General features: G+C 49.6%; 1 protein-coding gene across 1 annotated transcript in view; it reads right to left on the bottom strand.

Annotated features, from left to right (window-relative positions):
• CCDC180 (coiled-coil domain containing 180) overlaps positions 1-26,575 on the bottom strand; it is a 56,117-nt gene that overhangs the window by 25,816 nt on the left and 3,726 nt on the right. Inside the window, 16 exon segments of the mRNA XM_055580251.1 lie at positions 1,447-1,673; positions 3,189-3,646; positions 3,775-3,814; positions 5,447-5,573; positions 6,627-6,742; positions 7,559-7,732; positions 8,844-8,966; positions 10,643-10,731; positions 12,959-13,038; positions 17,871-17,990; positions 19,750-19,913; positions 21,853-21,948; positions 22,068-22,178; positions 22,286-22,414; positions 23,434-23,543; positions 24,852-24,940. Coding sequence (XP_055436226.1) covers positions 1,447-1,673; positions 3,189-3,646; positions 3,775-3,814; positions 5,447-5,573; positions 6,627-6,742; positions 7,559-7,732; positions 8,844-8,966; positions 10,643-10,731; positions 12,959-13,038; positions 17,871-17,990; positions 19,750-19,913; positions 21,853-21,948; positions 22,068-22,178; positions 22,286-22,414; positions 23,434-23,543; positions 24,852-24,940 — 2,253 coding nt within the window.

Below are 26,575 nucleotides of genomic sequence, written 5' to 3'. Positions count from 1 at the left end.
CAAGATGTTGGTTCTCTCCAAACGTATCTATAGATTCAATACAATAACAACTAAAAACTCAGCAGATGTTTTCTTATAGAAACTGATGAGTTGATTTCAAACTTATACAGAAATACAAAGGGCCAAGGATAGTCGAGACAATTCTGGAGAAATCAAGTCTGGAGGACTTACACAACCAAATAATAAGACTTAGTATTAAGCTATGGTAATCAGTCGGGGTCCCTGCATCAGGAAGATCCTCTGGAGTAGGAAATGGCAACCCACTCCCAGGCAAATATTCTTGCCTCGAAAATTCCATTAACAGAGAAGCCTGGTGGGCTATAGTCCATGGGGCAGCAGAGAGTTGGACATGACTGAGTACATGGCACACACACACCATCAGTCAGGGGAGGACTAGCAGAGCAGTGGAGAGAGAAGAGTCTTCTCAAATGGCCCGGCCTTAACTGGCTATTCATACAGGATAGAAATGAATTTGACTAATACCACACACATAAGCAAAAATCAATTCCAGTTGAATTGTACATCTAACTATGAAAGTTTATAACATTAGATAACACAGGAGAGTATTTTCACGACCTTGGGGCAAGCAAAGATTTCTTAGAAAAGACAGAAATCACACTAACCCTAGTGGAAAAATTGATGTGTAAGACCTTACTAAAAAAGATATCTTTTCACCAAAAGATATCTTTACAAGAGTAAAAAAAGACAAGCACAGAGAGGGTATGAACATTCACCACGTATTTAACTAACAAAAGAACTCCAGTCTAAGGTAGACAACTAACTCACATAAATTAGTAAGAAGAAAGATAGGTAATCTACAACAAAATAAATCGGCAAAGAATTTGATAAGTCATTTCACAGAAAGATGATTAAATGGCCAGTAAGTATATAACAAGGTGTACAACATTGTTACTCATCAGGAAAATGCTAATTAAAACCACAATGAAGCACCACTACACACACACACCAGAATGGCTAAAATAAAACCACTGACAATACCAAGTGAGGATATGGAGCAACTGGAATTCTCAAATATTGCTGCAAACTGTTAACCCACTTTTGAAAACTCCTTGGTAGTATCTTTTGGTCATATCTCCTCAAGATGGACACACATATAAGCCAATTTCCCAATAACCCACTCTTAGTTATATATCTAACAGAAATACATATACACATGTTCACCAGGAGAAGCTGGATATAAAAGAATACACTCTATGTGATTCCATTTAAATAAAATTCACAAACAAGCAAAACTAATTCAGAAGTTAGAATGCTTGCTGCCCCCTGCAGATAGGTACATCAGTACTGTCTTTCTAGATTTCATATATATGTGTTAGCATATGGTATTTGCTTTCTTTTCCATCTGAAACTAGTCTAATCTTTCGTTATATTTCACCTTGTTAATAAAACTTGAAGAGAATGAGAATAAAAGGGATTTTCACTCACTGTTTCTTAATCTCTAAAACTAGTCTGGATGGAATGATCACTTCTTCTAAGACCCTGGCACTGGAAATGTCCTTGAAGAGAGTGGCAGGAAGGTTGGAGTGGGGTGTCTTGCTGTTCTCTTCTTGTTTCAGGGGTAGGAAAACAAAGTAAGTGTTCCCACTGGAGGTTGTGAAGAACTCCATCTCCTCCTGGGAGATCTCCCCTAGACTCTCCTCCTGGGCTTTGACCTAAGCAGAAAACAAGACTTTAAACTTGGCATCATTGAACAGACTTGGTAATCCTTACCATAGGTCCTTTGACATCAGAGGTTGTAAACCTGTGGGATGAAACCTGTCTATGGTTATATTTTGCCCATATAATGCTTTTAAAATAGGGAAATGCCACCTAAAAACCTGGATTTCTGATTTCTCTTAAACCAGAAAAATCTGGCAATTCTGAGTCTACATTCCCATATGGCATCATTGGCTGGAACTAAATAATGGCTGCATGGTTGCCATAGATTGAATGTTGGTGTCTCTCCAAAATTCATATCCCCGTTGTGTTGGTATTTGGAGGCAGACTTTGGGAGGTTATTAGGGCAAGTAGGCAGAGCCCTCCCTCATGAATGGGGGTAGTGCCCTTAAAAACAAAGTATCAGAGAGCTTGCACCTTCTACCATGTAAGGACACAGAAAAAAATAGAGCTGTTTATTGCCAAGAAGTAGGCCCTCATCACAGAGAAGGCAATGGCACCCCACTCTGGTACTTTTGCCTGGAAAATCCCATGGACGGAGGAGCCTGGTAGGCTGCAGTCCATGGGGTCATTAGAGTCGGACACGACTGAGCGACTTCACTTTCACTTTTCACTTTCATGCACTGGAAAAGGAAATGGCAACCCACTCCAGTGTTCTTGCCTGGAGAATCCCAGGGATGGGGAAGCCTGGTGGGCTGCCCTCTATGGGGTGCACAGAGTTGGACACGACTGAAGCAACTTAGCAGCAGCAGCAGCAGGCCCTCATCAGACACTGAAGCTGCCAGTGCCTGGATCTTGAAGTCCCAGCCTCCAGAACTGTGAGAAATAAATCTCTGGTGTTTATAAGCCACCCAGTCTATGGTATTCCATTATAGCAGCCTGAACAGACTAAGACAGTAGTTTTTACCATGTCACTATTTTATACTTGGTGTCCAGCCCTCTTTTCAATTACCTGCCTGTGGTCCCTGTTCAGAGGTCTCATATGCCAATTCTTCCACAGCACTCTAGGAAAAGAGTCTTTGCAATTTCATGATTATGAATCCCAAATCACTGTTCTGTGACTCTGAATGTGTTTTGAGGATGAGATTTATTCATATGAGAGTCATTTCCCTGCACTCTAAGGAGAGCTGTCTGCCAACTTGGATATGGATCTTTGTTCTTACACAATCAGACAATGGGAAGAGAGAAGGAATGGAGCAGCTAAGTTGGTCTCTACAATAAAGAGAAGCTGGGAGAAGAGAGAGGACCTGGGAGGGATAAGGAAGAGTCAAGGGGGCACTACAGAGGTGGCAAGATGGGATGTGAGGACAGAAAGGTGACGTTTAAAAAGTATTGCTGGGACATGAGAACGGGATCTCTGTTGACAGCAATGAAAAGTGTACATACGTTTGTTACTCTTTACACATAGCCTAATGGAGACTGCGCCACTGGGGACCCCGGCTTGTGCTAGGGCACAGAGAGTGAACACAGCACATTTTCCAAACCTAAGAGTGAGCCTTTTGCTGGCCTACCTCATCCACAGACGAGCTCCTCCGCTCCTCCTCCTCTTCCTCCTTCTCCTCCTCTTCCTCCTCCTCCTCCTCTTCCTCCTCCTCCTCCTCCCTCTCCTCCTCCACCTTTTCCTTCTTCTCCTCCTCTTCTTCTTCGTGAACCATCACACTGGCCTGGTTTGGGGGTGATCTCAAGGAGCTGTCTCTTTCAACCTGTATTTCTTCCAGTCCTGAAATAGAGTCCTCCCTGGACTCATCCATCTCTTCACTCAGTACGGACTTCTCCTGTGGACTCAGGGTCACCTCTTGTGTGGTGGAGGACTCGGCCTCTTGATCTTCTTCTTCTTCTATCTCTTCGGCTGGCTTGAGGGAACTCGTCCTTCCACTGTCGCTTTCGTCACCTTTGCGCGTGTTTGCTTTGGATCTTCGTTTTCCTCTCGGTCTTCTCATTCTCTTCTGGAACTGCTTTTCATGTGGCTCTGTTGATGATCAGCCCCAAAGCACAGGAAGAGACAGGTTACCAGTGCAGCCTGATTGGGCCTCCCTAGCCCCCAGATACACAAGCATGAAGTTGGGGAGACTCAGACTTGAATTGTAAAAATGTTACCTGGTTCCCTCAACTGGAAAATGACTTCTCCCTCCAAGTTCTACGAGGCAAAAACAAAGACACTGAATACGTAGTGCTGCCTTCCTCCATGTGCCACTTCTGAGGGTGTCTCTTTTCTTTAAGGAAAAGCCCCCTCCTCCCTGCCTTCTACATCTGATGCAGGCCCTGACCACTTATTTCACAGGGGTAAGCAGGGTGTTCCTGATCATCTTTCCTTAATTCCAAGCACATTAGCAAAGTTTTTTATCATACAATGAAAATCGCAGAATAAACCCTCTTTCTGACATGGTTGGTAGTGATCTGGAGCAAAGAACAAGAAAGCAAATAGGGAGAGATGCATCCAAGGGCCAGGAATCTGCTGCACCCATTGCTGGATGTGAACATACACAATGATCACGATGTACGTGACCTGGGAGCCCCCTCTTCACTCTACACATTCCCTGTTTCATTGGCTGTGGCTGAAGTTGTGGAAATACTGCCATTGATAGCAGTGGATTGGAACGCTAGCTCCTCACAAGCTGGGTGCCCTTGGACGAGCCCCCTAAACCCTACGGACCCAGGTCCTTCCTGTGTTACTGTCACCACAGTGGCACCTCCATTTTAACCCAGGCAGCCAGACTGATCTCAAAGCTCCACCTCTGGGCAGCATGAGTTTCACTTCAACCCAGGGGCCATACAATGCATTTACGAGCAACTGGGACAGGGATCTCTGCTGAGAGGAGGCTTCTCTGAGGAGTCAGGAACCCCACATCTGTTGGAAACCCGAGCCCGGTTCAGCGTCCACCACAAGTACCTTCCGCCCTGGCCGTGCAAAACTCTGGGTGCATGTGTGCGGGAAAGAGCCACCTCTGGGAGTCAGACCAGGACACACCAGGTGTTCCTGCATTTACCAGGAAGCACTAGGTACGTCTGAATTATGTGCAGGACACTGTGCTGAGGGCAATCAAAGCTGGACGAAAGACAGGAGGCCACACCTGCCTCACAGGAAACACCTTCCAGCAGGATGCCCTTCACTCCTGCATCTGATAACAACCAACATACAAGCACATGCAGAGAGGAGAGGTGGTGGGGTAAAGAAGGGGATGGAAGGTCAGATTGGGTGGGTGGGGTCTTGTCACTGGTGGTGGCTGGAGGTCTGTGGGAGTTTGGAGTGTGTAGAGACGGAGGAATCCCAGCAGAGGAGCAGGGTGAGGAAAGGGCAGGGGGCAGTGGCACATAAAGGAAGGGTGAGGAGTTCGCTGAAGCACGGACAGTCAGGGCAGGAGTCAGATGCGGGGGCCTCCATGGTCATCCAGGGACCGTGGGCTGGGTTTGGTTGGGGCTGCAGACTGGGTGAGGGCTTTCTGAGCAGGAGAATGGGTAGGTCAAAGCCATACTTTAGGATGGTTATGTGGCATAGTGAGTTGGATGACTAGTACTCGGAGTCCTATAAAATCAGCCTTTTAATTATAATTCCATCCAAGACCTGAGGCCTGGATTCTGAGCCTTTCACCTCTTTGAGTCTGAGAAAAAGATAGTCTCTTTAGGAGATGCTTTTAGTTTCTCACTCCTTGATATCCTGGCATAGACTCTAACTCCCCCTGGGTTATTGAGGCAAATATGAACTAGAAGTCATCCTCTCCTCTTCGCTTCTTGGTGAGCAGCTGGGATTTTTTTGTATCCCTTTCCATACCTGTTCAAAGATTTCACGAACACAGAAGTATCGGCTGAGGTGGGAGCTGTAGGAGTTGAGTTCCTTCAGTATGATCACTGGGTACTCCATCACTTCCTTTGTCAGGAGGCCATGAAAAGCCTCATACCTGGAAGGAAGGGAGATGAAAGTACTGTCAGTGGGAGGGTCAGCTGGGTGTGAGGGGCCCCAGCCAAAAGCCATGCCTCGGACCTCATGGAGGTAGGCTAGTACCTGGCCTCGAGTTCTGTGCAGAGCTGCTGCGGAGGTTTCCTTTTATACTAACAATCCTTGATTTGTTTTGCTATTCTTCTGATCATACAAAGAGTACATACTCTTTGTAGAACATTTAGAAAACACAGACAGAGAGAGTTCTTTGCATATGGTAACATGGGTTCCCACTTTCTGTCTACTGTCCTAACCCCGTCCTAGAACTTGACCTACATCATCCCATCAAACACTCCAAAACCAAGGCCCCAGATTTCATCTGTCCCTGAGGTAAGAAGACCAAGGTTCAGGGGGTTATTTATTTGCCTTAAAATGTACTTCTGAATCTAAGTACTGCAATCAACTGGCAGTGCAATCCCATTTCTGTGAATAGCCCTTGTAATATTAGCTGTACAAGGGCACAAAGACGCAAGATAGTTCACAGGGAACTGTCTTTAATATGGAGAAACTGGCACCAGTCTTAAAAAGCTTATCAATTAGAGAATGGTTAAATCATTATGAAGCATCCATATTAATCAATGGATGGTCATTTAAAAATGAAACAAAGTTATAAAACGATTCTTATTTTAAAGACACTTTACATGTGTATATATACCAACATTTATAAATGTCTATGTCCACAAAATGGATGAGTTGGGCAGAAATGAGGGGAATTTCCTATATGTTTGTACTGGTTAATTTTTTTTTTCTTTAACAAAGCATGTATGTTTTAAAATTTAAGCAGGGTGGACCCATGCTCTTGACCTTTAAACTACATGACCCAGAAACATCCCTCCATAAATTTTTCCGATGAAAATTCTCCTTGAAAGCTTTTGTGTTGACTGAGGGCAGAGCTGCAAAGCACCACAGTGCTCTCTAAAGCTGGAGGCAACCTGAGGCTGGGCTCCTAGGCAGCCAGCCTCTGACCTTGAATATGAATTTTAGCCCATCCTCTTCTAGAGTCTGGTCTACCTACCTGCATTGCATATTCTTCAGAAAATCCTTGGCCTTTTCCAGGTGTGACTTCAGGTTATTCTCATAGCTTTGCTGCCTCAGTTGGTCCAAGAGCTTGTCAAGATGAGCCTCCTGGGCCTGGCAGCCACACCAGGAACAGAAGGAAGCAGATGTGAGTCACTAGAGCTCCAAGAGAGGATGTGACATGCAGAGGCCCTGCCCCTGGAGATGAGGTCCAGGTGCCCCAGGCAGGCTTTTCTACATAAGAAGCACCGTTCTTCCTCTCACTGCTCTGGGCCTATGGGCTCTTCTCCCTGCCTGGAATGTTCTTCTCAATTTTAAATCCCTGATGACCCTACTTAGATGGGACTCCTCAGGGACATCCCTTACCCTCACCCTGTCTGGGCCGGCCCCCTTACACCTTCCAGAGACACCTACTCCTCACTTTCCTTCTCAGCACTGTGCTTGATGTCAGATGCTGAGGGCGTCCCTTCCACCCCTAGACTATGTGAAGGCAGGTGGGTGGGGGCCAGCTCATGTCCTGGGGGTCAGGATGACTGCCAGAGGGAGATGTTCCATGCCCCCCAGTCTGTCTCTCAGGCAAGCCCCATCACAGACATGTCTGGATCCAGGACTCACTGCACAGTCCAGACCTAATTCCAGCAGAACTTTACTGCCACCCAGCCCCCATGACCAAGGTGAGCCTCAGCTTCTCATCTGCTCAAGTTTTATAGCTTGAGGTTTTACGTTTGAGTCTAAGATACACTGGGGATTTATTTTTATATAAAAATAAAATATGGTGTGAAGTAGGTATTGAATTTCTTTTTCTTTTTTTTTTGCATCTGAATGCTAGCTGAATTCATGGGCCCCCAGGCAGAGCCGTGGGCAGCTGACAATCTGGGTGTGGCCCTTCGCCCCTCTCCTGTTGGGGTTACCTGGATGCCAGGGCCACACCTGGTTCTCCCGCCTGTGCTTCTGCCGCTGCTGCTCCATCCTCTTCTCGAGCTCCATCTCCTGCATCAACAGCACACTCTGATGTGTCTCCCATAGGTTCACGGCCTCCTGGAAGTAGCTGAAGAGGTCTGAGCTCTGCCGCTCTGTCTGCTTTGCCACGGTCTCGAAGGATTTCTGTGGTGGCAGAACCCAGAGGAGGGGCCTTTAAGTGTCAACCGGCCCCCGGGGTAAGGAGAAGGGTCCATGCAGCAGGGCTCCATCACCAGCCCGTGGAGCCCCAGATCTCCAGGGACTGGTGTCTGGATACCATCCCTCAAGGTTATCTTCACATCCGGCCTTCCCTTCTCTGGGACAGCATTTCTGGTCTGTCCACGGCCACACCCTCAGACTGGCTGACATGCAGTCCCGTCTCTAGACCTGTACTCCTGTCCACTGAAGAGGGAGTTCGGGGCCTGGAAGGAGAAAGGCACCACTCTGGCATCAAGTGGGCCATGCCCATCTTGACCTGGGCATCTCTCCTTCCTTGGAGCTCCCTGCCATAGCCCTTGAGCCAAACACCAGAGCCTACTGTTAAAGTCTCACCTCTCCCTCTTTCATATGTGTCTCTTATACTCTCAAAGGGTCTGGGGTTGGCAAACCATGGCCCATGAGCTACATGTAGCCCTGTGCCTTTTTTGTTTAACCTTGGGAGCTAAGCACAGATTTTACATTTTTAAATGGCTGGGAAAAAAACAAAACCAAAAACAACCTAAAGAAGATAATCAATCATGTAATAATTAGGTGAAATTCAAACATCAGGGTCCAGAAAAAAAGTTTTATTGAAACATAGCCATACCCATTTATTTCTGTGTTGCCTGGGGCTGCTTCTATGTGATAAGAGCAGAGTGAGAATTTGAGTCAGAAACCTGACACCCCACAGGGCTTAAAATATTTACCACCTGGCCCTTTACAGGAAGCATTTGCTGAATCTTGCTCTAGACTCTAGGCATGTGGGACTTGGGCTAATTGTTCCTTGTGATCTCTAGCACCCAGACTTGGCAAGGGCCTGGGGGGGCACTCTTTCCGAGAGTGTTTGACTGGAGTCTGGGGGTGGCTGGGGAGCCAGGGGTGAGCCCGGAGTGCCTGGCGGTGCAGGGGAATTGCTCCAGAGGGGCTGGCCATGACAAGGCGGAGGCACTCACCAGTGACAAAGTTGTAAGCCCCTGGACTCCCACTCCTCTCACAGCCCAGCATCCTGGGCGACCCCCACCCTGCTCCCCAGCAGCACAGGTCCCCAGTTACGCACGTCCAAGACCTCCAGCTCCTCCTCCACCTTGCTCTGGAGACATCCCACCATCTGGAAGAAGGACGGGCTCACCAGGCTCTCTGCCTCCTCCTCAGTGAAGGCCTTCCAGTCCAGCAGCTGCTTCTGGAGGGGGGTGAGGCAGAGCCCGGCTTAGGCTGATGGGGGCTTCACCTCGGGACTGGTCCTGCCCCGAGACCAACCTCCCACCCATCTCCATAAACCTTGGCAGAAACCCCCACAGTGGCCCAGTCAGGCCAGCTTCATCTGCCCACTGTGTCCAGGTGCTGAGTACCACCCCTGGTCACTGACTCTGCCAGAGGTGTTCTCATTAGCCCCTCTTGGCAGATAAGGAAACTAAAGCTTGGGGAGAAGTGAAGGGACTTGCTGGAGGGCACACACCTGGCAAGTGGTGGGCCTAGGATCTGAACTCTCCTACTTCTGACCCTACAGGCATAAACTGCCATCCTACACACCCTCAGCATTGCTGTAAGCCAGACAGGGCTCCCATTTCCTGTCTGGAGTTATGCCAACTGGAAAGCCAGTTCTCTATATTAATAGACTTGATTTATGCACAAAACCTAGAATAAATCAACCTCCCCTAATTATTATAAAACATGAAATGTGTCTCCAGTTGAACACTTCCAATGCTGCTGCCCAGGAACACCAGGCGCCATCTGTCAGGCTCAAAGTGCTCCTAGGGTCCGTGGTGACCTCAGCACTCACACCCTGCATATGCCCAGCAGAGGGCTGTGAGCAGGGGCACAAGGAACTGACGCTAGGGCCACAGGGCCATGGAGTCCCAGGGGCAGGGGTGAGTGAGGAGGTGAGTGCTGGGGGCGTGGTCTTGGGGAGGCTCTCTAGAGCACAAGGCTTCCCTCCAGGCTTTACTCTTAAGGTCCGATGTCCCTAAAGGGCTGACTAGGAGGCATGTGATGGCCCCTAAGGCCCCAGAGCAAGCAGGCAGAGCCCTGTGGATCTTTTGCAAACTGGTCTTCTCATCTTCAGATGGGGCCAGTGACACCCACTCTGTAGGACCTTGGAGGATCTGATGAGAGTGGTGCAAGAGAGTGGCACAGCCCCCAGGGACCACAGCACCCACAGTGCACTGGAAAGCCCTCCGCTCCCCTGAACTCTGTTCAGAGTCCTGATGGCAGAGGCAAAACTTGACAGACACACATGTGAGGGGTGGGGCAGCAGGAGCATCTTGGGGCCTACAGGCAAGACCGTCATGGCCTGGGGACTCCTACAGCCACAGCCAGCATGTTAGACCATATTCAAAATGATTAGGTGTGGAGGATTTTCATCTCAACAGTCTTACAAAGGAGGCGGGGAAGGGGCCTTTTGACATAATATGTCCTCATATCTCAGGAAACCAGGCCTTGTCATTGAAGGGGGTTGTGGGAGGTCTCACTCTCTCACACTCTAACAGAGGCGGGTGGGTGAAGAGCAGAGGCTGGCAGGTAGAGAGTACAGTTGGGTGTGACCGCAGTGGCAGCACTGTTTACAAAAGGGAACTGGTGGAATAACGCCCATGACATAACCTCCGCTGAATAAATAAAGTCAAGTGATACAGAGGGCCAAGTGAAGGGTGAGGTGATCAGAGTGCTAAATTTTGTCTGTGGGGGTCAAGGAAGGCTCCCTGGAGGTGGTCAGGTTGGGGGCCATGGAGGGGTAGGTGGGAACAGCTGGGGACGAGGGAGTCCAGGCTGAGGGAATAGCTTCAGAATGCCCAGAAACCAACGCGGAGGGAAAGTGGGGTCTGCAGGGTGGAGAGGGGCAGGGCTGGGAGGGACACCCACCCTGCACTTCTGCACTTGGGCTAGGCACTCCTGCCAGATCTTCTCATACTGCAAGCGGATCCGCATCATGCAGTCCATGTGGTAGGCGTCTCCATGGGTGGGGAAAAAGAACACATCAGCAGCTCTTCCAGAAGAGGGAAGGTCAGGAGGAGGGGTTTCCCATCTCTCAGGAAGTGGCTTCTCCCCAGCAAGGTGCCTCCAGAGCAGGGATCATTTACATCAGGGGGTGCTGTCTCCCTCACCTCAAAGTCCTCAATACCCCCAAGATAAGGACCTCAAATGAGGAACCACATTTTTCTGTTCTGATTCTGACCCCTGACTCAGTTTCAAGGCTGATGAAACTCTTTCAGGGTAGTTGTCCTGAGCGACAGAACAGTAACCAGGTGCAAATTAAGAGCATTTACAGATCATGTCTGGGATGAATCCCTCAAGAAGTGATTGGACCAGCAGAACATTTGGAATGTGACTGACTGATCTTTCTCCTCTTCCTCCTCCCTGTTGTTTCTGGTTTGTAGTCACCTCAGTGTGACCCTTGCTTTCTAAGGTAAGGAACTGAAGTTTAACGTTCCTGTCACTTCCAGAAACTGAAAGATGACCCAGAGATGGTGTGGTGGCTGTTCCTTGACAAGGGCTGGGGAGGAGGGAGCTTAGGGGGCAGTGAGGACACTGGGGAGGGTGGATGTGCAGTGGAACTGGTGACAAGAGGCTGTAAAGCTGGTTTCTGCCATCTCCAGGGCCATCGTCTAGGCCAGCACATCCCCAACCCCTCCTAGGAAGTCAGTGTGATGAAGACCCCCCTCTCCAGGGTTTCTGTGCTTCTGTTCCTGTTCCCCTCTGATCTGCCCCCCATCAACCTTATCACTCCCAGCTCGGAACCTTCCACTGGTTTCCCACTGCCTTCAGGATGAAGTTCAGCCTCCCACACGTGGCCATCAGCACAGCCTGGCCCTTTGACCTCTTCTCTTTTTCCCCAAAGGTTCCAGCTCTGTCTGGCCTCTCAGCCTCCCCACATACTAGTCTTCTGGCTTGGAAAGCTACCCTGCCCCCTGGACGTGTCTAACTCGTACTTGCCTTGCAGGTTTCAACTGGATTGTCACTTCCTTGGCAAGGTCTCACATAACCCTCAACCAGGCTATGCCCCAAATCCAAATTAAAGTAGCCGGTCACTTGTTCACTCCCTGCTGTAACATCCTGCGTGGTCTGGACTGGAGGCACCCAAGAGAGGTCTACTCCGCTGATTACCAGGGCCCAGCACCTTGCTTACTCCTAGGCGGTGCCCAATGAATGGCAGCCATTGCTATTATTTAGGGTCTCGGGGCTCTTATCTTTGGTATTATAATACAATATATTTAGAATTATAAGCCTGAGAGTCCTGGGAGCAGTGGTGAGTACTACTAACCAAAGCAGTCAGGTCAAGTCCAGCTGTGACATTTCCTTAGCTGTGTGACTCTGAGCAGGATGCTTCACCTCTCTGTGCCTCTGAATCTTTCTCCATCATAGGGGGCAATGACACCACTGACTTCACTGGGTTATCTCAAAGGAGGTGAAAGTATTATATATATTCTACAGTAAGACTTGGCAAACTCTGCTAGATGGTAAATATTTCCAGCTTTGAGAGCCATACAGTCTTTGCCGCAACCACTCATTTCTGCTGTTACAGAGCAGAAGCAGCCAGAGACAGCATGTAAACAAATGAGCGGAGCTGTGTCCCAGTGAAACATATTTACTGATGATGGGTTGGAGTTTGAGGACCCTGGTTATAGAGAATTTCTAAATATTACCAATTATTCTTGAGCTCCAAATAAGCCAGGCACTAAACTACAACTGGACCACAGGACTGTATGTGTTTCTTATGTTAACCTCACAAGGTAGGTATCTTTATTACTCCTGAGATCCCTACTTTATGGAAGAGGAATGTGAGACAGAGAGGCCATGACTTCCCCTAGGTCACATGGCAGGGACAGCACACCTCACACACGCAGGATCTGGCCTTGGAGTCACCCCTCTAGCTCATGCTGTGGTCAGGGGTCAGAGCGTGGAGCTGCCATGGCTGTGGGCTGGGCAGGGATGTGGGAGGTGGTGGGAGGAGAGGGACTCTTCCAGGTAAGAACTTGGGATCCGATATGGACCCCCAGAGCTTACTCTTCCCTCCACTCCCCCGCCACCCATCTTCCCCAGGAGTGACCTGCCACCTATTTCTGAGTTTGTAATAGACCCTGACATAAACAATTGGCTGACAGACTGAAACGGCTACAAAGCTACTGCTTGAACAGAGCTCTGGAGAGACCCGAGTGGGATCCCACAAACCTCACTCACCGATGTGCTTGTTCAACGAGTCGAGAGAAGAACGCCATTCCATCAGCTGAGCTTTGCTGTAATTGGGGGGCAGGAGGTCACTGGGGAAGGAAGGTGTGACACGTAAGCCATGATTGAGTAAAACACTCACTGACCAAGACTGGTAGCATCTTCAAGGAACAATGGTCCAGGGGAGTATCTACACAGATGCTGAAGAAATACGTGACTTGTTGGGGATTTTCTGGTGCCAAACATATGTCATGAAAAGGTCTATTAATATCAGTGAGCTTGTTACTTAGAATAAAACTGAATTTTCCTAATGGGGAAAAAAATGGTTTATATCACACAACCCAGGAATCCACTTCAAGGAACCCAATCAGAGACAATATAAAACATAAACAAAGTTTATGCATTAAGACAGTTGCTTAACAGTTCTGTTTATAAACACTCAAAAAATAAAAAACAACATTCATATCTAACAATAGGGAATTTCTTAAATAAAATACATGATTCTTTACTGTAGTCACTAAAAAGAATGTGGCGGATTGAAAAATTGTCAATATTGTTAGATCCTCCCACCGGGAAGTCGAGTTTATTTCCCCATCCCAGGTTCCGGGCTTGGCCATGAGATTTGCTTTGGCCAATGAGACACTAGTAAATATGTCTCAGCATATTTACCAGTCTCAGCAGAGGCTTGAGACTTCTGCTAGCCCTCTCTTGTTGCAGGGAGCTCTTTTCCCAGCACCAGCACCACCACCACGTCTACAAGCCTGGATTAGCCTCCTGGAGGGCGAGAGAGCAAGTGGAGAGAGGCCCCAGCTGCCCCACCCAAGGCTCCAGACACATGAGGAAGGCCATCCTGGACCATCTAGCCTCAGCCAAGGGAAACTGCCCAGCTGGCTCACAGAATCATGAGAAGCAAAAAATGATTGTTGGCTGCTTTAAGTCACTAAGTTTCAGGTGGTGTTTAGTGGTGTGGAAAAAATGAATATGACATATTATTTATTGTCCACATTAGGATATTTTGACAGTGAAAGGGGGATGCTAAGAACAATTATGCCAAGACAAGACATGTAGCCCAAGATGGTCTTGGGCAGCCTACTTAGAGTGGGATAGTAAAGAGCAAAAAACGAAGATCATGGCATCTGGTCCCATCTGGTCCCATCACTTCATGGCAAATAGATGGGGAAACAATGGAAACAGTGACAGACTTTATTTTCCTGGGCTCCAAAATCATGGCAGATGGTAACTGCAGCCATGAAATTAAAAGACACTTGCTCCTTGGAAGAAAAGCTATGACAAACCTAAACAGAGTATTAAAAATCAGAGACATTACTTTGCCAACAAAGGTTCATCTAGTCAAAGCTATGATTTTTCTAGTAGTCATGTATGGATGTGAGAATTGGACCATAAAGAAAGCTGAGCACCAAAAAACTGATGCTTTTGAACTGTGGTATTGGAAGACTCTTGAGAGTCCCTTGGACTGCAAGGAGACCCAACCAGTCCATCCTAAATGAATCAGTCCTGAATATTCATTGGAAGGACTGATGCTGAAGGTGAAGCTCCAATACTTTGGCCACCTGATGTGAAGAGCTGACTCATTGGAAAAGACCCTGATGCTGGGAAAGATTGAAGGGAGGAGGAGAAGGGGACGAGAGATGATAAGATGGTTGGATGGCATCACTAACTCAATGGACATGAGTTTGGGTGAACTCCGGGAGTTGGTGATGGACAGGGAAGCCTGGAGTGCTGCAGTCCATTGGGCTGCAAAGAGTTGGACACGCAGAGCGACTGAACTGAACTGAAAGAGCAAAAGGGAAATACAAGAGTGTGCAGGGCATGATCTCAAGTCTAAACATTGTACTAAATGCAATGTGGTGTCCTAGACTGGGTCTTGGAACAGAAAAAGGATATTAATGGAAAAATTGGTGAAATTCAAAAAAGTGTGTTGTATAGTTAATGCAAATGCATCAAAGTTAATTTTAGTGTTGACAAGCATCCAGAGGAAGGGTAAGATGACAACATGAGGGAAACTGGATTAGGAATATAGAGGAATTCTGTGTGTTATCTTTGTAACTTTTCTGTAAATCTAACATTACTTCCAAAATGAAATTTTCATTTTAAAAAATTACATGCACATGTATTTATTGGGTCCAAGAAAATCCATGGGAATTCTCCTGGGAGAGACCCTGGGAATCTTAATAAAACTCCCAACCCCTCTGCCATCACTACCCACAAGCCTACAGAGGGCCTGGCACGAGCCAGAACAAAGGGTCTTACCGGGTGTCTGGTACTCTGGGGTTTCCAGAGGAAGGCCTGTAGCCATGGGTTGGGATGGGACGTGGGGCCTGCGTGAGGCCCCACGTGAGGCAGTTAGTTCCCTGGACAGCTCCTCAGGCTTGATTAGAAGGCTCCCTAGCTGCTGATAGGCCAAGGAGAAATAAGTGGGGTCTACATGGTGTGCTTTGTGGGAGCTGTCCAGACTGCTTGCACTAACACCACAAACCCAAACCTTCGCTTGACACTCACTGGATTTCTGGGATCAAGGTTCTGCAACTTTACCTTTAAGTTGTATGTGTTTACAATGCTTCCAGACACTGGAATTGTGTTCTGACTTCACCTTTTTATATATCCCCACTGCTGGGTCCTATGTCCTATAAATGTGCTCTTGCTTCTGATATCCTAGAACTGCCCACGACTTCCTCCAAGCCAGGTCCTATCACACACCCAGTTCCACACGCTGCCTGAAGACACTGCCACTATACAGTATGTCCCAGCTGTGGCCAGAAGCATCAAAGGATGCATTTTTCTCCATGTGCTTGGCCCCAACTTTCCACTCCACTTGGGCAGCAGCCAGATCCACATTCACAGCCTGTATGAAGGATGTGCTGGGGCAGAAAAGACATCAGCCTAGAACTCTTTCTGCATTTGGTTTGCAAAAGTCTAAGTGCTTAGGGGAGTCGAGAGCATTGGTGAGGAGCAGGCATTTGAGGGACTGGGCAGAGAGCCCTGGGGAGGAAGAGGATGCTTTGGACCAGGGCTCCTCTTCACCCAATAGACAGGGGCTTGGGAAGGGGTGGACAGAGCAGGGTGGTGGGTGCCTGGCAGTGCCAGCAGGTGGGTCCTGCTTCCTGGTGGCACTGCTGGAGCAACTACAAGACCCAGGTCTCTGGAAAGAAATGGCTGCCTGGATGGGAGAACTCAGGGGCTCAGAGCAGTCTCCTCAAGATTCCTGCATCCAGCTGTGTGGAGGCAGCAGCAGTTGCCCAGTAGCACGTGTGATGCTTTTGAACTGTGGCGTTGAAGAAGACTCTTGAGAGTCCCTTGAACTGCAAGGAGATCAAACCAGTCAATCCTAAAGGAAATCAACCCTGAATATTCATTGGAAGGACTGATGCTGAAGTTGAAGCTCCAACACTTTGGCCACCTGATGTGAAGAGCCAGTTCATTGGAAAAGACCCTGATGCTGGGAAAGATTGAGGGCAGGAGGAGAAAGGGACGACAGAGGATGAGATGGTTGAATGGCATCACTGATTCAATGGACATGAGTTTGAGCAAACTCCAGGAGATAATGAAGGACAGGGAAGCCTGGTGTGCTGCAGTCCATGGGGTCACAAAGAGTTAGACACAACTGAGTGACTCAATAACAACGTGTGTGGACCAAACACTGATGACCAGACTCCCCAGGCTTGGCTCTGGGTGGGATTCCTTAGCTTTCTGTTGATGGGCAAGATCCCCAAGAAAGACTAAGTTCTGCCCACCTTTATGAACAGGGACTCAATGTCAGAAATAAGTGAAGTCATGCGTGTGTGTGCTAAGTTGCTTCAGTTGTGTCCAACTCTTTGCAACCCCATGGACTATAGCCTGCCAGCCTCCTCTGTCCATGGGATTCTCCAGGCAAGAATATTGGAGTGTGTTACCACACCCTCTTCCAGGGGATCTTCCTGACCAATGAATCAAACCTGCGTTTCTTATGTCTCCTGCATTGGCAGGAGGGTTCTTTACCACTAGCGTCACCTGTGGAAGCCCAAGTGGAGTCATAGAAAACAACAAAAGCACTTTTCCTTGTGTTGAGATTTTTATCCACCTTGTAAATTTCATGCTTGCATGAAGATGTGGCTGCACCTGGGGCAGGAGATGCCCATCCTTGTAGAATCTCTCTGGCTTGAGTTGTGTAGGGTCCTAACAGTCATTAACATCCTAGGAGAACTTGGGCTCTTTGGTGAGGTGATGGGAAAAACCTGTATCCCAGAGTGACCAGGATGAAAGGGACCAGTGAGGTGCATGGCTTCCAGCACATGAAATGTCTCTGCCCTGCAGGACCACGCAGATTCCATCCTACTGCTGAGGGTGGACGCTACGGACTCCCAAGGCTGTGGGCTTCCAGGATCTAGAACATTCAGCATGCCCTCACCAAGCAGCTTATCATGGATCAGAGCTGGTGAACACAGGTCTAAGCAAAGCATCTGTCCACAGCCTCTCACCGGTCCCTTGTCTGGTGACAGCAGCCTCCTTACCAACATCTGGGCCTTCAGCTTTACATGCCTCCATCCACGCTCCAAACTGCAGAGCCTGATGGAGCCACTCCATTCCTCACTGCCCTCAGGAAAAAGTCCACCCCCTGACCTGGCTCCCTGCCGACTCCCCTACTCTCCTCTGACCTCACCCCTTGCCACTGCCTCCTTCCAAGCTCTTTGGCAGAGTCACACTAAACTTCTTTCTGCAGCAAATGTGTCACATTCCCTGTTGCCACTGGGGCTGGGACACCCCAGAATGTGGACCCAGGTGACCAGCCCAGGGCCAGAGAACTGGGAGACGGCCTGGTCTGGAGGACAACACCTCAAGAGAAAAGTCAACAGTAAGGACTCTGCCTGCCTCCCCCATGGACCCCCAAAGGTGCCCCTCCCCAGAGGGCCCTCCCCTCCTGCTGTACCAGATGGTGCACAGATGGTCCAGTCGCTTTTGCTGCAGGATGCTCTGGTTCTTCATCATGGTCTCAAGCTCTTTCTTCACAGCCTGAGGAGTCTGGATCCTCTCACTGGCCATGAACTCGCTGGGTGTCCAGACACATTGGACCATGGACAGAAGAGGAGGGGCAGGGTGGGTGGGAGAGAAGGCATGAGACTCATGGTAAGAACATTCAGCACCCTGACACCACTCCCAACCCCTTCCCCATATCCAGGCCTCAGGGATACAGGAAAGGAGGGAAGAGAGGGAGGGAGGGTGGGGGAGGGAAGAACAGAGGGGTCGGCAGGCACAGCTCAGGTGTGGGTCCTGACTGCTGCCTCCAGCTCTGTGACCTTGGACAAGTCGCCCCTTCCCTGACTTGGTTTCCTCTTCTGTCAAGGTAATGACAATACCTTCCTCAAGTGGTACTTATGAGGACCCCGCCAGATAATGCGAGCAAAACCATTAGCACCATGCCTCACTCCTGGGAAATGCCCAGTAAATGTCACCTCTTCCCATCACTGTCCATGATGGTTACTGATGTCTGAACCTCCCAGATCCAAGCCCAGGCCTGGACCAGGTACTTTCCATAGAGCATCTTGTTGATCATCACCGAAACCCTGTCACCAGTCCATCATAGTATCTGCAGACAAAGCCTGCGAATGTTTAAGCCCTTGACCAAGGTCACAAAGAAAATACAGGGGCAGTCAGACCTCAGTACACTTCTCCATCCATCCTAGAGTCAGACTCCAGTGGTCTCCGTTTATAAATGCGGGTGGACAGTGGGCCTCCTGCCACCACACCTACAGCACAGACAGATACTCTCTGGTGACTTTAGACATCTTGGTTCCAAGTGTCCCTTTCTCAGCAAAAGAAAGCCTTCTTTGCTGGCCAAAACCTCCATGGCCTTGTGTCAGTATTAACAAGAGTGCCACCTGATGGGGGAAGCTTGGAGATGGCCCCTCTCTTCACCCTCCCTCCCAGGAGTGAAACTTGCTCCCACAGGGTGGGAAGTGGCCCAAGCCTGAGGGATGGCCATTCTCCTTGGCCCAGTAACAGTAAAGAGTGGACAGTGGGTGGGTAATCAGGCTAACATTTTCAAACCACTTGTACAGTGGGCTTCAGCTAGTAAAGAATCCACCTGCAGTGCGGGAGACCTGGGTTTGATCTCTGGATTGGGAAGATCCCCTGGAGAAGGGTAAGGCTACCCACTCCAGTATTCTGGCCTGAAGAATTCCATGGACTGTATAGTCAATGGGGTCACAAAGAGTTGGACACGACTGAGCGAATTTCACTTTCCCTTTTGGGCTTCCCTTGTGGCTCAGATGGTAAAGAATCTACCTGTAATGCAAGAGACCCAGGTTTGATCCCCAGGTCGGGAAGACCCCGGAGAAGGCAATGACAACTCACTCCAGTATTCCTGCCTAGAGAATCCCATGGACAGAGGAGCCCGGTGGGCTATATACTCCACGGGGTCACAAAGAGTCGGACACGATTGAGTGAATAACACTTTCACTTTCAAGAAGATGCGTATGAGAAAATGTGTATGAAGAAAATAAGATACAAATCTACACACGCAGTATGGGTCTAAAAAAGCCTGGAAGAAAATAATACCAAAATATCAGCTGTGCTTCTCACTGTGATGAGAAATTAATGGTGACTTTTAATTTTTCCTTATACTTCTATCTATTTTGACTCTAAGGAAAAAAAAAAAGCAGCTATTACTTTTACCATTAGAAAAAGCAACCGCATTTTAAAGTAATGACAAAGGGAGGGAGAACGCACTCTGCTCACTGACCCACGCTGGCGGGGGCGCAGGGTGGGGGTGGTGGGGGAGAGTCTCTGCGGTGTGGGCAGCCACTGACCTGAAACCCTGCACCAGATACTCCTTCTTGAGAGCCTTCCAGGCATCCATCAGGCCCTGCCAGCGGCGGTGGCTATCAAGCTCCTGCTGCAGCCTGGCTTCCATCAGGTTGACGAACAGCTGGGCGAGGGCCCTCCGGTTGCCCAGCAGGGCGTGGTTTATGATCTGCGGTCACAGGTGGGCAGGTTCTAGATGGAGCAGGGGCTCTCCAAGGTCAGAACAAGGCTCAGTAGGAGAGGGGTGGTGGGCAGCTGGAGAGGGCCCGGGTGAGCTGTGGGCTGAGTGCTGAGCAGGGTGGTGGGAGCATCTGAGGAGTACTGGGGAGGGGAGGTCACTGGGCACTCAAGGAAGCTGCCCGGGGTTCAGCAGCTACAGACAGTGACAAGGGTATATCCTGAAGGCTTAATGGTGAATCCTGGTCAGGTGAGTTTCAACCCAGCTCCAAGGCCATCTCAGACTGTTTATAAAGGTGATTCTAAATTCATTAGAGTTAAGCACTTCAGTGGGCTCTCAGTGTCTAGCTGTTCTTTTTATAAATTCGCTCCAACAGCGGAATGCTCATGTTACCAGGGACCAGTCACACACGGTTGTGATGAGAACCAGTACCCAATGACCAAATAAGGTCAGAGCTAGAACACTCTTTAGCAGTCCTTCCAGCAGTCCTCACGAGGGCATGGCAGTGGAGATGATTCTTCACTGGGTGGTACTCATCTGCCATCCAGCCTCCACAGCCCCTCCAATGAGACTAGCCTCTCCCATGTCCCCAAGGGCTGGAACAGCCAAAAATGTTCCATACATGTCCCAGAGCCCTCTATGCACTGCCCTGGAGCAGGGCTGAGAACTGCTACACATAGCGGGCAGAAATTCCAGCAATGAAATTCCACTGGGAGCTGAGGTTTGATGCCAGCTGTTCCTAGCTGGGGGGCGTTGGCAAGTATTTCCTGAACCTCCATATCTGTAGCCATAATGTGAAGATGATGCTCTTCACAGCACAGGGTACTGCTGGAGTTAAAAGACATAGATGCACACAGAGCAAGGAGAAAGCACCGGTTGTTCCGTGGACGATAAGCCTAGTGAAGTCAAACGCTGAAATGTAACTGGGAGACTGCTAACTCTGACACACCTAATCGAGCAAGTGGTTAATTCAAAGTGAGGAACTCTTGCATGTCTCAAATGAGAGCCACTGCTGAGCCCTCTCATGTAGCCCTCCCAACAAGTACTGAGTATCTTGTGATACTCAGGTGCCTGAGTATCACTGTCCTCATTTTACGGACACGGAGTTCTAGGTGCAGCAATTTCGGGAGCATTCATGTCTGGACCGTGGAGGAGGGGGTCTGTGCTTACTCCCTGTCCACGCTTTGTTCAGGACCCCAAGGCACACCCCTGCGCTGGCACCCATCTGTGTTTCTGAACACTGTGCTGCTTCTACTCTGCGTGCTGCCAGGAGGGCTGTTACCTGGCAAGCCCAGCTTTCTGCACCAGACCCAGAAACCCACATAAGAAAATGTGCCTCTGAATAGCCAGAAGAAGTGTCCTGTCATGAATAACATTGATTTTCTTGTTTGTCTTTTTTTTAATCCCAAAGGAAGCATTTGGGGGAGGCTGGGGTGTGGACAGGGAAGCAGTGGGAACAGATCCAGAGGGGCAGGCGTGGTTCAGCAACAGGCACTGACAGACAGCAGGAGGACAGACAAGAACCACTGGAAAGACTGGACATACAGAGCGTCCTGAGGTCACTCATGAGTGCACACACCACCCTGAGTCCACAACAGCTATGAGACCATGCTTCTGTCACGTAGCACACATTATACTGCATATGGCAGCTGAGACACAGCCCCGAAGGTGCTCGCAGAATCAGCATCGGTCAAACTGCTGACACTGTATTAGGTTCACTGGGATGAACATGGCAGGGAAGTACAAAATGTACTGCAGGGATTTCCACTGGAAGTACTTAACAAAGACTCTGGCTCTGAACTCAAGTGGCCAACCTGAGTTACTTGGAAATGTTACATATGAGAAGCCCATCATTGCAGAGACCCAGGCTCTAGGGCATCCTGTGGTCCTGCTTTTGCAGGCTGATCCTGTTCGTGTGAAAACCACTCACCATGGCTTCTTTATTGATCAGCTTATACACGTCGGGCTGCATGAGGTAGGAAGTTTTCTCTATGATTTCCACATATTTCTTCAACACGCTTTTTAGCTAGAAATGACAAGGCACCGCAGTGAGCGACTCTCTTCTCCTAGAGGACTGAAAACAGGTGATACCCCATAAATTGGACAAGTGAGAGTCAACCAGAGCCCATCTGGAGGCAAGCTCACTTTATCTACCCGGGAGAACTCAAGTGAGTGCAGTGTCTCATCCAGCTCCTTGATCTCCTGCTTCTGCAGCAGGAACTTCTCGGCCACCTGATCCCTCAGCTCCAACAGGGTCTGTGCAGAGAAGTTTGGGTTGGACTGTGAGAACGGGTAGGACACAGGGAAGGAGGAGCAGGAGCGGACGCAGGCGGGGCAGGCCCCACCATGAGAGAGACGCCTACTTGGATGGTGTAGTCTTCGAGGTTGCTGTCGTTTTCCACCTTTTTGAAGAGATTGTTGACATCCTCGTCAGACTCAGCCAGCTTTTTTAAAAGAAGTGCTCCTGGTTCCAAGATGAGAGGTTCCATTTCCTAAAACAGGCCAGGGAGGGCGAGGGCTGTGGTATCAACACCCCTGGGACAGGAAGGACTCCTCCCCAACCCTATAATAGGGAAGCACCAGCTGTGGTCCCCTCTCAAAAATAGTAACTCGTAACTAGACCTAAAGAGTTAAGGTTTACTCATTGTTCCCAGCCATAGCACGAGGGCAGCACCATTTGGGACACATATCATGTGTGAGCCCTTGTCCTCAGACTCACTCGGTCCTCATCACAGCCTGTGAAGTAGGTGCTGACCTTATGCCTGGCCCATGGTTGGAGCTCCACAAGTATTCATTAAAGAAGTGGCCAAAGAAATAATTCCAAGAGTACTTCAGATGAAGAAACTGAGGCTCAGTTAGGTTGTGTGACCACAGGCACAGAGCTCATGGTGAGAGCAGAGCTCACATCTAGCTGGGATGTGTTAGAAAAGTGATGAGCAGGCTGGAAGTGTGCCTTCTTGGTCCTTTGGGTCTACGGCCATCTCCCAGGATCCAGGGAATTCACACAGAAAGTGGAGAGTGTGATTTAGGGCCTAGAGATATGGACCCAAAAGGGCAAAAAAGGTCTCTTTAGGGAATATTCCAGGGATCAGTCTGGTTACAGACAAGGTCTCTGGAAAGGAATGGGGAGCCAAGTAAGGGTAGTGCCTAAGGGCAGGACGTTTGGCCCCTTGTTAGCAGGACTGAGCAGGGTGATCCAAGACTTGGCTTAAGCATCAGACCCAGAGTCCAATTCCCACTTGGCCCTTATGTGCCAAATCAGGCAGGACTTTCTGGGCCTCACCTGTAAAATGGGGGTTGTAACAGTACCTGACATATAGGGCTGTGCTCACCATCAGCACTTGCCATGAGCCATCCAAACATGACTCCTGCAATTCTGTCTACACCATTCCATCTACACTGTGGTGAGCCACTGAGGACCTGGGGGGAGGGGCAGTGGGTGCTGCACAGAGCCCACCCTCCCATTGGGATGGCCCAGGAACAGAAGGGGAGTGAGAGGGAAAATTCTCACCATCCCAATCTGAGCGATCTCTTCCTTAAAGCTCGCCAGGGCACTCTCGTAGCCCCTCCTCTTGGAATCTCCTTGCTTTTGAAAGGTGGTGCTGCTGATCCTCTCAGGAACTAGAGAACAAGAGAGGTGATGAGGCTGCCCTCAGAGCATCAAGGTGAGGTCAGAGCACCCAGGGGAAGACGGCAAGTGCCTGGGTTCAGGAGATGCCCACCCCCAAAGCAGGCCAGCAGTATCAGAGTCTTAAGGAAAAAGAAGGTGATCCTTAAGTGCTATAGGGAATTAAGTCCTGCGCATACAACTGAATGCTGGAAAAATGTTCCAAATGGTATGTATAGAATAGGGCCATCTAGGTTTTAATTAAAAGTTTTATAGAAGAAAATACATACACAGATAAGAATTACTGACACTTACCAGCACTTACCACTCGCTAGGTCTTGTTCTAAGTCAATTACTCCTCGGGATAAAGCCGAGAGGCAGGTTCTCTTTCCCTGTGCCCTGCTGTCCCTGAATACCTGTGGGATCCTGGACACTATGAGGTCTCTTGGGCAGTGGACACTCTTGGGAAGAGAATGCGTGCTACTGTGGAGGTGGACTTTTCACTTTCTGCTTTACCTCTTTCCTTTGTTTTTCTATATTGAGCAAGTACTACTTTTTTAATCACAAAGAAAAAGAGCTTCCATATCGGGATAAAGTCAAACTAGGGTAATGTGGTATGAAGGAAAAGAAAGAAAGAAAGTGAAGTCACTCAGTCATTTCTGACTCTTTGCAACCCCATGCACTGTAGCCCACTAGGCTCCTCTGTCCATGGAATACTCCAGGTAAGAGTACTGGAGTGGATTGCCATTTCCTTCTCCAAGGGATCTTCCTGACCCAGGGATCAAACCTGGGTCCCCTGCACTGCAGGTAGACGCTTTACCATCTGAGCCACCAGGGAAGCACAATGTGTGTGTGAAGGTGTGAAGGAAGGCAATGTCAGTTGAAAGATCCTTCCATGAAATCACAGAATATCGAGTTACAGTACACCCTTTACCAGCCGGTCTCATCAGTCAGTGCTGACTGCAGGCGGCCCCCTTCCTCCCCCAGCTCCCTGCAATGAGAAGAAGGTCCAGGGGAAAGGGTGACAAGGGTTCAAGGGACAAGGGTTCAGGGGACAATGCTGAGGAAAGGAAGTTCAGGGGAAAGACCCAGAGGACAAGGCTGAAGGGAAGAGGTTCAGGGGACAAGGCTGAGGGGAGGAAGTTCAGGGGACAGGCTGATGGGAGGAGGTGCGGGGAAAGATCCAGGGGAGAGGGTCCAGGGGGATGGCCTCCTATGAGGCTGAGCAGGACGACAGTGGGACCTGCAGGTGCTTCTACATTAGAGTTCCCAGGAGCTCCCCACGGAGCACTCTCTGCTTTCACAGCTGAACACAGGCTCACCAATGATGTCTGTGAGGCCCCGGACTTCTCTGGCGTCGATGGTGTTCTCACTCTCTTGAGCTTTTTCCTTTTTGGCTATTTCCTTTTCCCTGAGACACAAGCAGAGGAAAACACTGACCCTCACCGCCTCCTCCAGGGTAGATCTTGGTGTCCACAGAGACCCTGGGAACTGGCAATAGCCTGGGGCCACCCAATTCCAAAATGCCCCGAGGACGTGCCCCCAGCAAACACTGCCAGGGTATCTGCTGCCAGCAGACACACCACAGTCCTCAGATGAGAAGAAGGGCCTGCCTCAGAGAGCTTGCTCCATTCTGGCTGCACACCGAGTGTGGGTGGTGGGCATGAGCCATCTTCCACATGTGGAAACTGAGGGCCACTGGGGGGTTGGCCAGCCTGGGGATGCCGGACCAAGGCTCAGCGTTCAGCAGGCCCTCATCTGCTTCTTCAGCAACCCATTAGATGAGGCACCTGGGGTGACCCCATTGTCCAGGGTGGGGGATGTGGGAGGGAAGTCCCTGGACAAACTGGCCTTGGGATTCCCAGATCCCTGCCTGTGATGCCCAGGTCCATGATCCACAGAGTTTGGGTGAGGGAGGAGAAAGCTGGGACCCCAAGGACAAACTGTCTCAGCAGGGAGGACCATGATGGGTGAGCACAACCTCAGCTTTGGAATGAAAATCCTGGAATGTGCTGTCCACAGGATAAGTGCCCCAGAAATGCAGTTCTCAGCAACACCTGCTGTGCCTGGGGGCCCTGACATGTGAAGCACTTTCCAGACACTGTCTGATGCAGTCCTCATGTGCACCTACCACCAAGGGAGACTGCAGGGCGGCAGCTGATGGGGCCCAGGCTGACCCTCCAGAGGCGAATCTCTCAACTTTGTCAACCAAATGCCCCTGGACCAAGGCAGCTGCACTGCAGCCAGGGTACCCCGACTATGGGAGCTGCTTATGGCTCTGGCTTCTCAGTCACTTGCCCCGTGAACCTGGGGACTTGGTTTATGCTAGTGGTGATCTACCCGTACCCCGAGTTCCTCTTCCACTCACCCAGATGTCCTGTCCTGGGTGAATGAATGCACAAGTTGACTGGTTTAGCTAGCTGAATTTTCAAGAAGGGGACAAGGCCCTCAGAGAGGTGCTGATGCTGAGTTAGTGACCTCAGTCACTTTGAGGGTAGCAGGGCCCAGTTGGTTATAAACACATCTCTCTTCCTGGGCAGGGAGTTGTGCTCTGGATTCGCATCCACAGCAGAGTGGACCTAGTCTTCAACAGGAAGCTGGCATAATGCCAGAGCCCTCCATGAGAAGTGCCTTTCCCTAAATACTGTCCTATGGGTGCCAAGAGCTCCTAACTGATGTCATATCCAGTTATGGGGATGGTGGGTGGTTCAAGCCTAAACTCAAGGGAAAAGGGGACCCTCTGGAAGCACAGGGAGACTTCAGAAGACCCTGGGCCTAATGTCAGCAGAGAGAAGCCTTTCCTTTAAAGGATCCAGAGTTACAGTCAGGCTGCGAGACTGTCACCCTGGGAGATGGGGGGATCATGCTCAGGTCCCAGTTGTCTGTGCCTCTGGATCCTTGCATTGGGCATCAGGGACATGGGCTGGAGAGTGCTGACCTCCTGTCTGTGCCTGGGCGGCTAATGGGTCTGCCCAACAGTTCAGGGTGCTGAGTCTCAGGAGCTGTAGGGGAACTTTGCTTGGGGAGACTCAAAGGGCGGGGCAGG

This window comes from Bubalus kerabau, chromosome 4 (assembly GCF_029407905.1).
Source record: "Bubalus kerabau isolate K-KA32 ecotype Philippines breed swamp buffalo chromosome 4, PCC_UOA_SB_1v2, whole genome shotgun sequence".
In the NCBI taxonomy this organism is placed as follows: domain Eukaryota; kingdom Metazoa; phylum Chordata; class Mammalia; order Artiodactyla; family Bovidae; genus Bubalus; species Bubalus kerabau.
The sequence above is the reverse complement of the archived record's forward strand: the minus strand, read 5'-3'. Positions and strand labels throughout refer to the sequence as shown.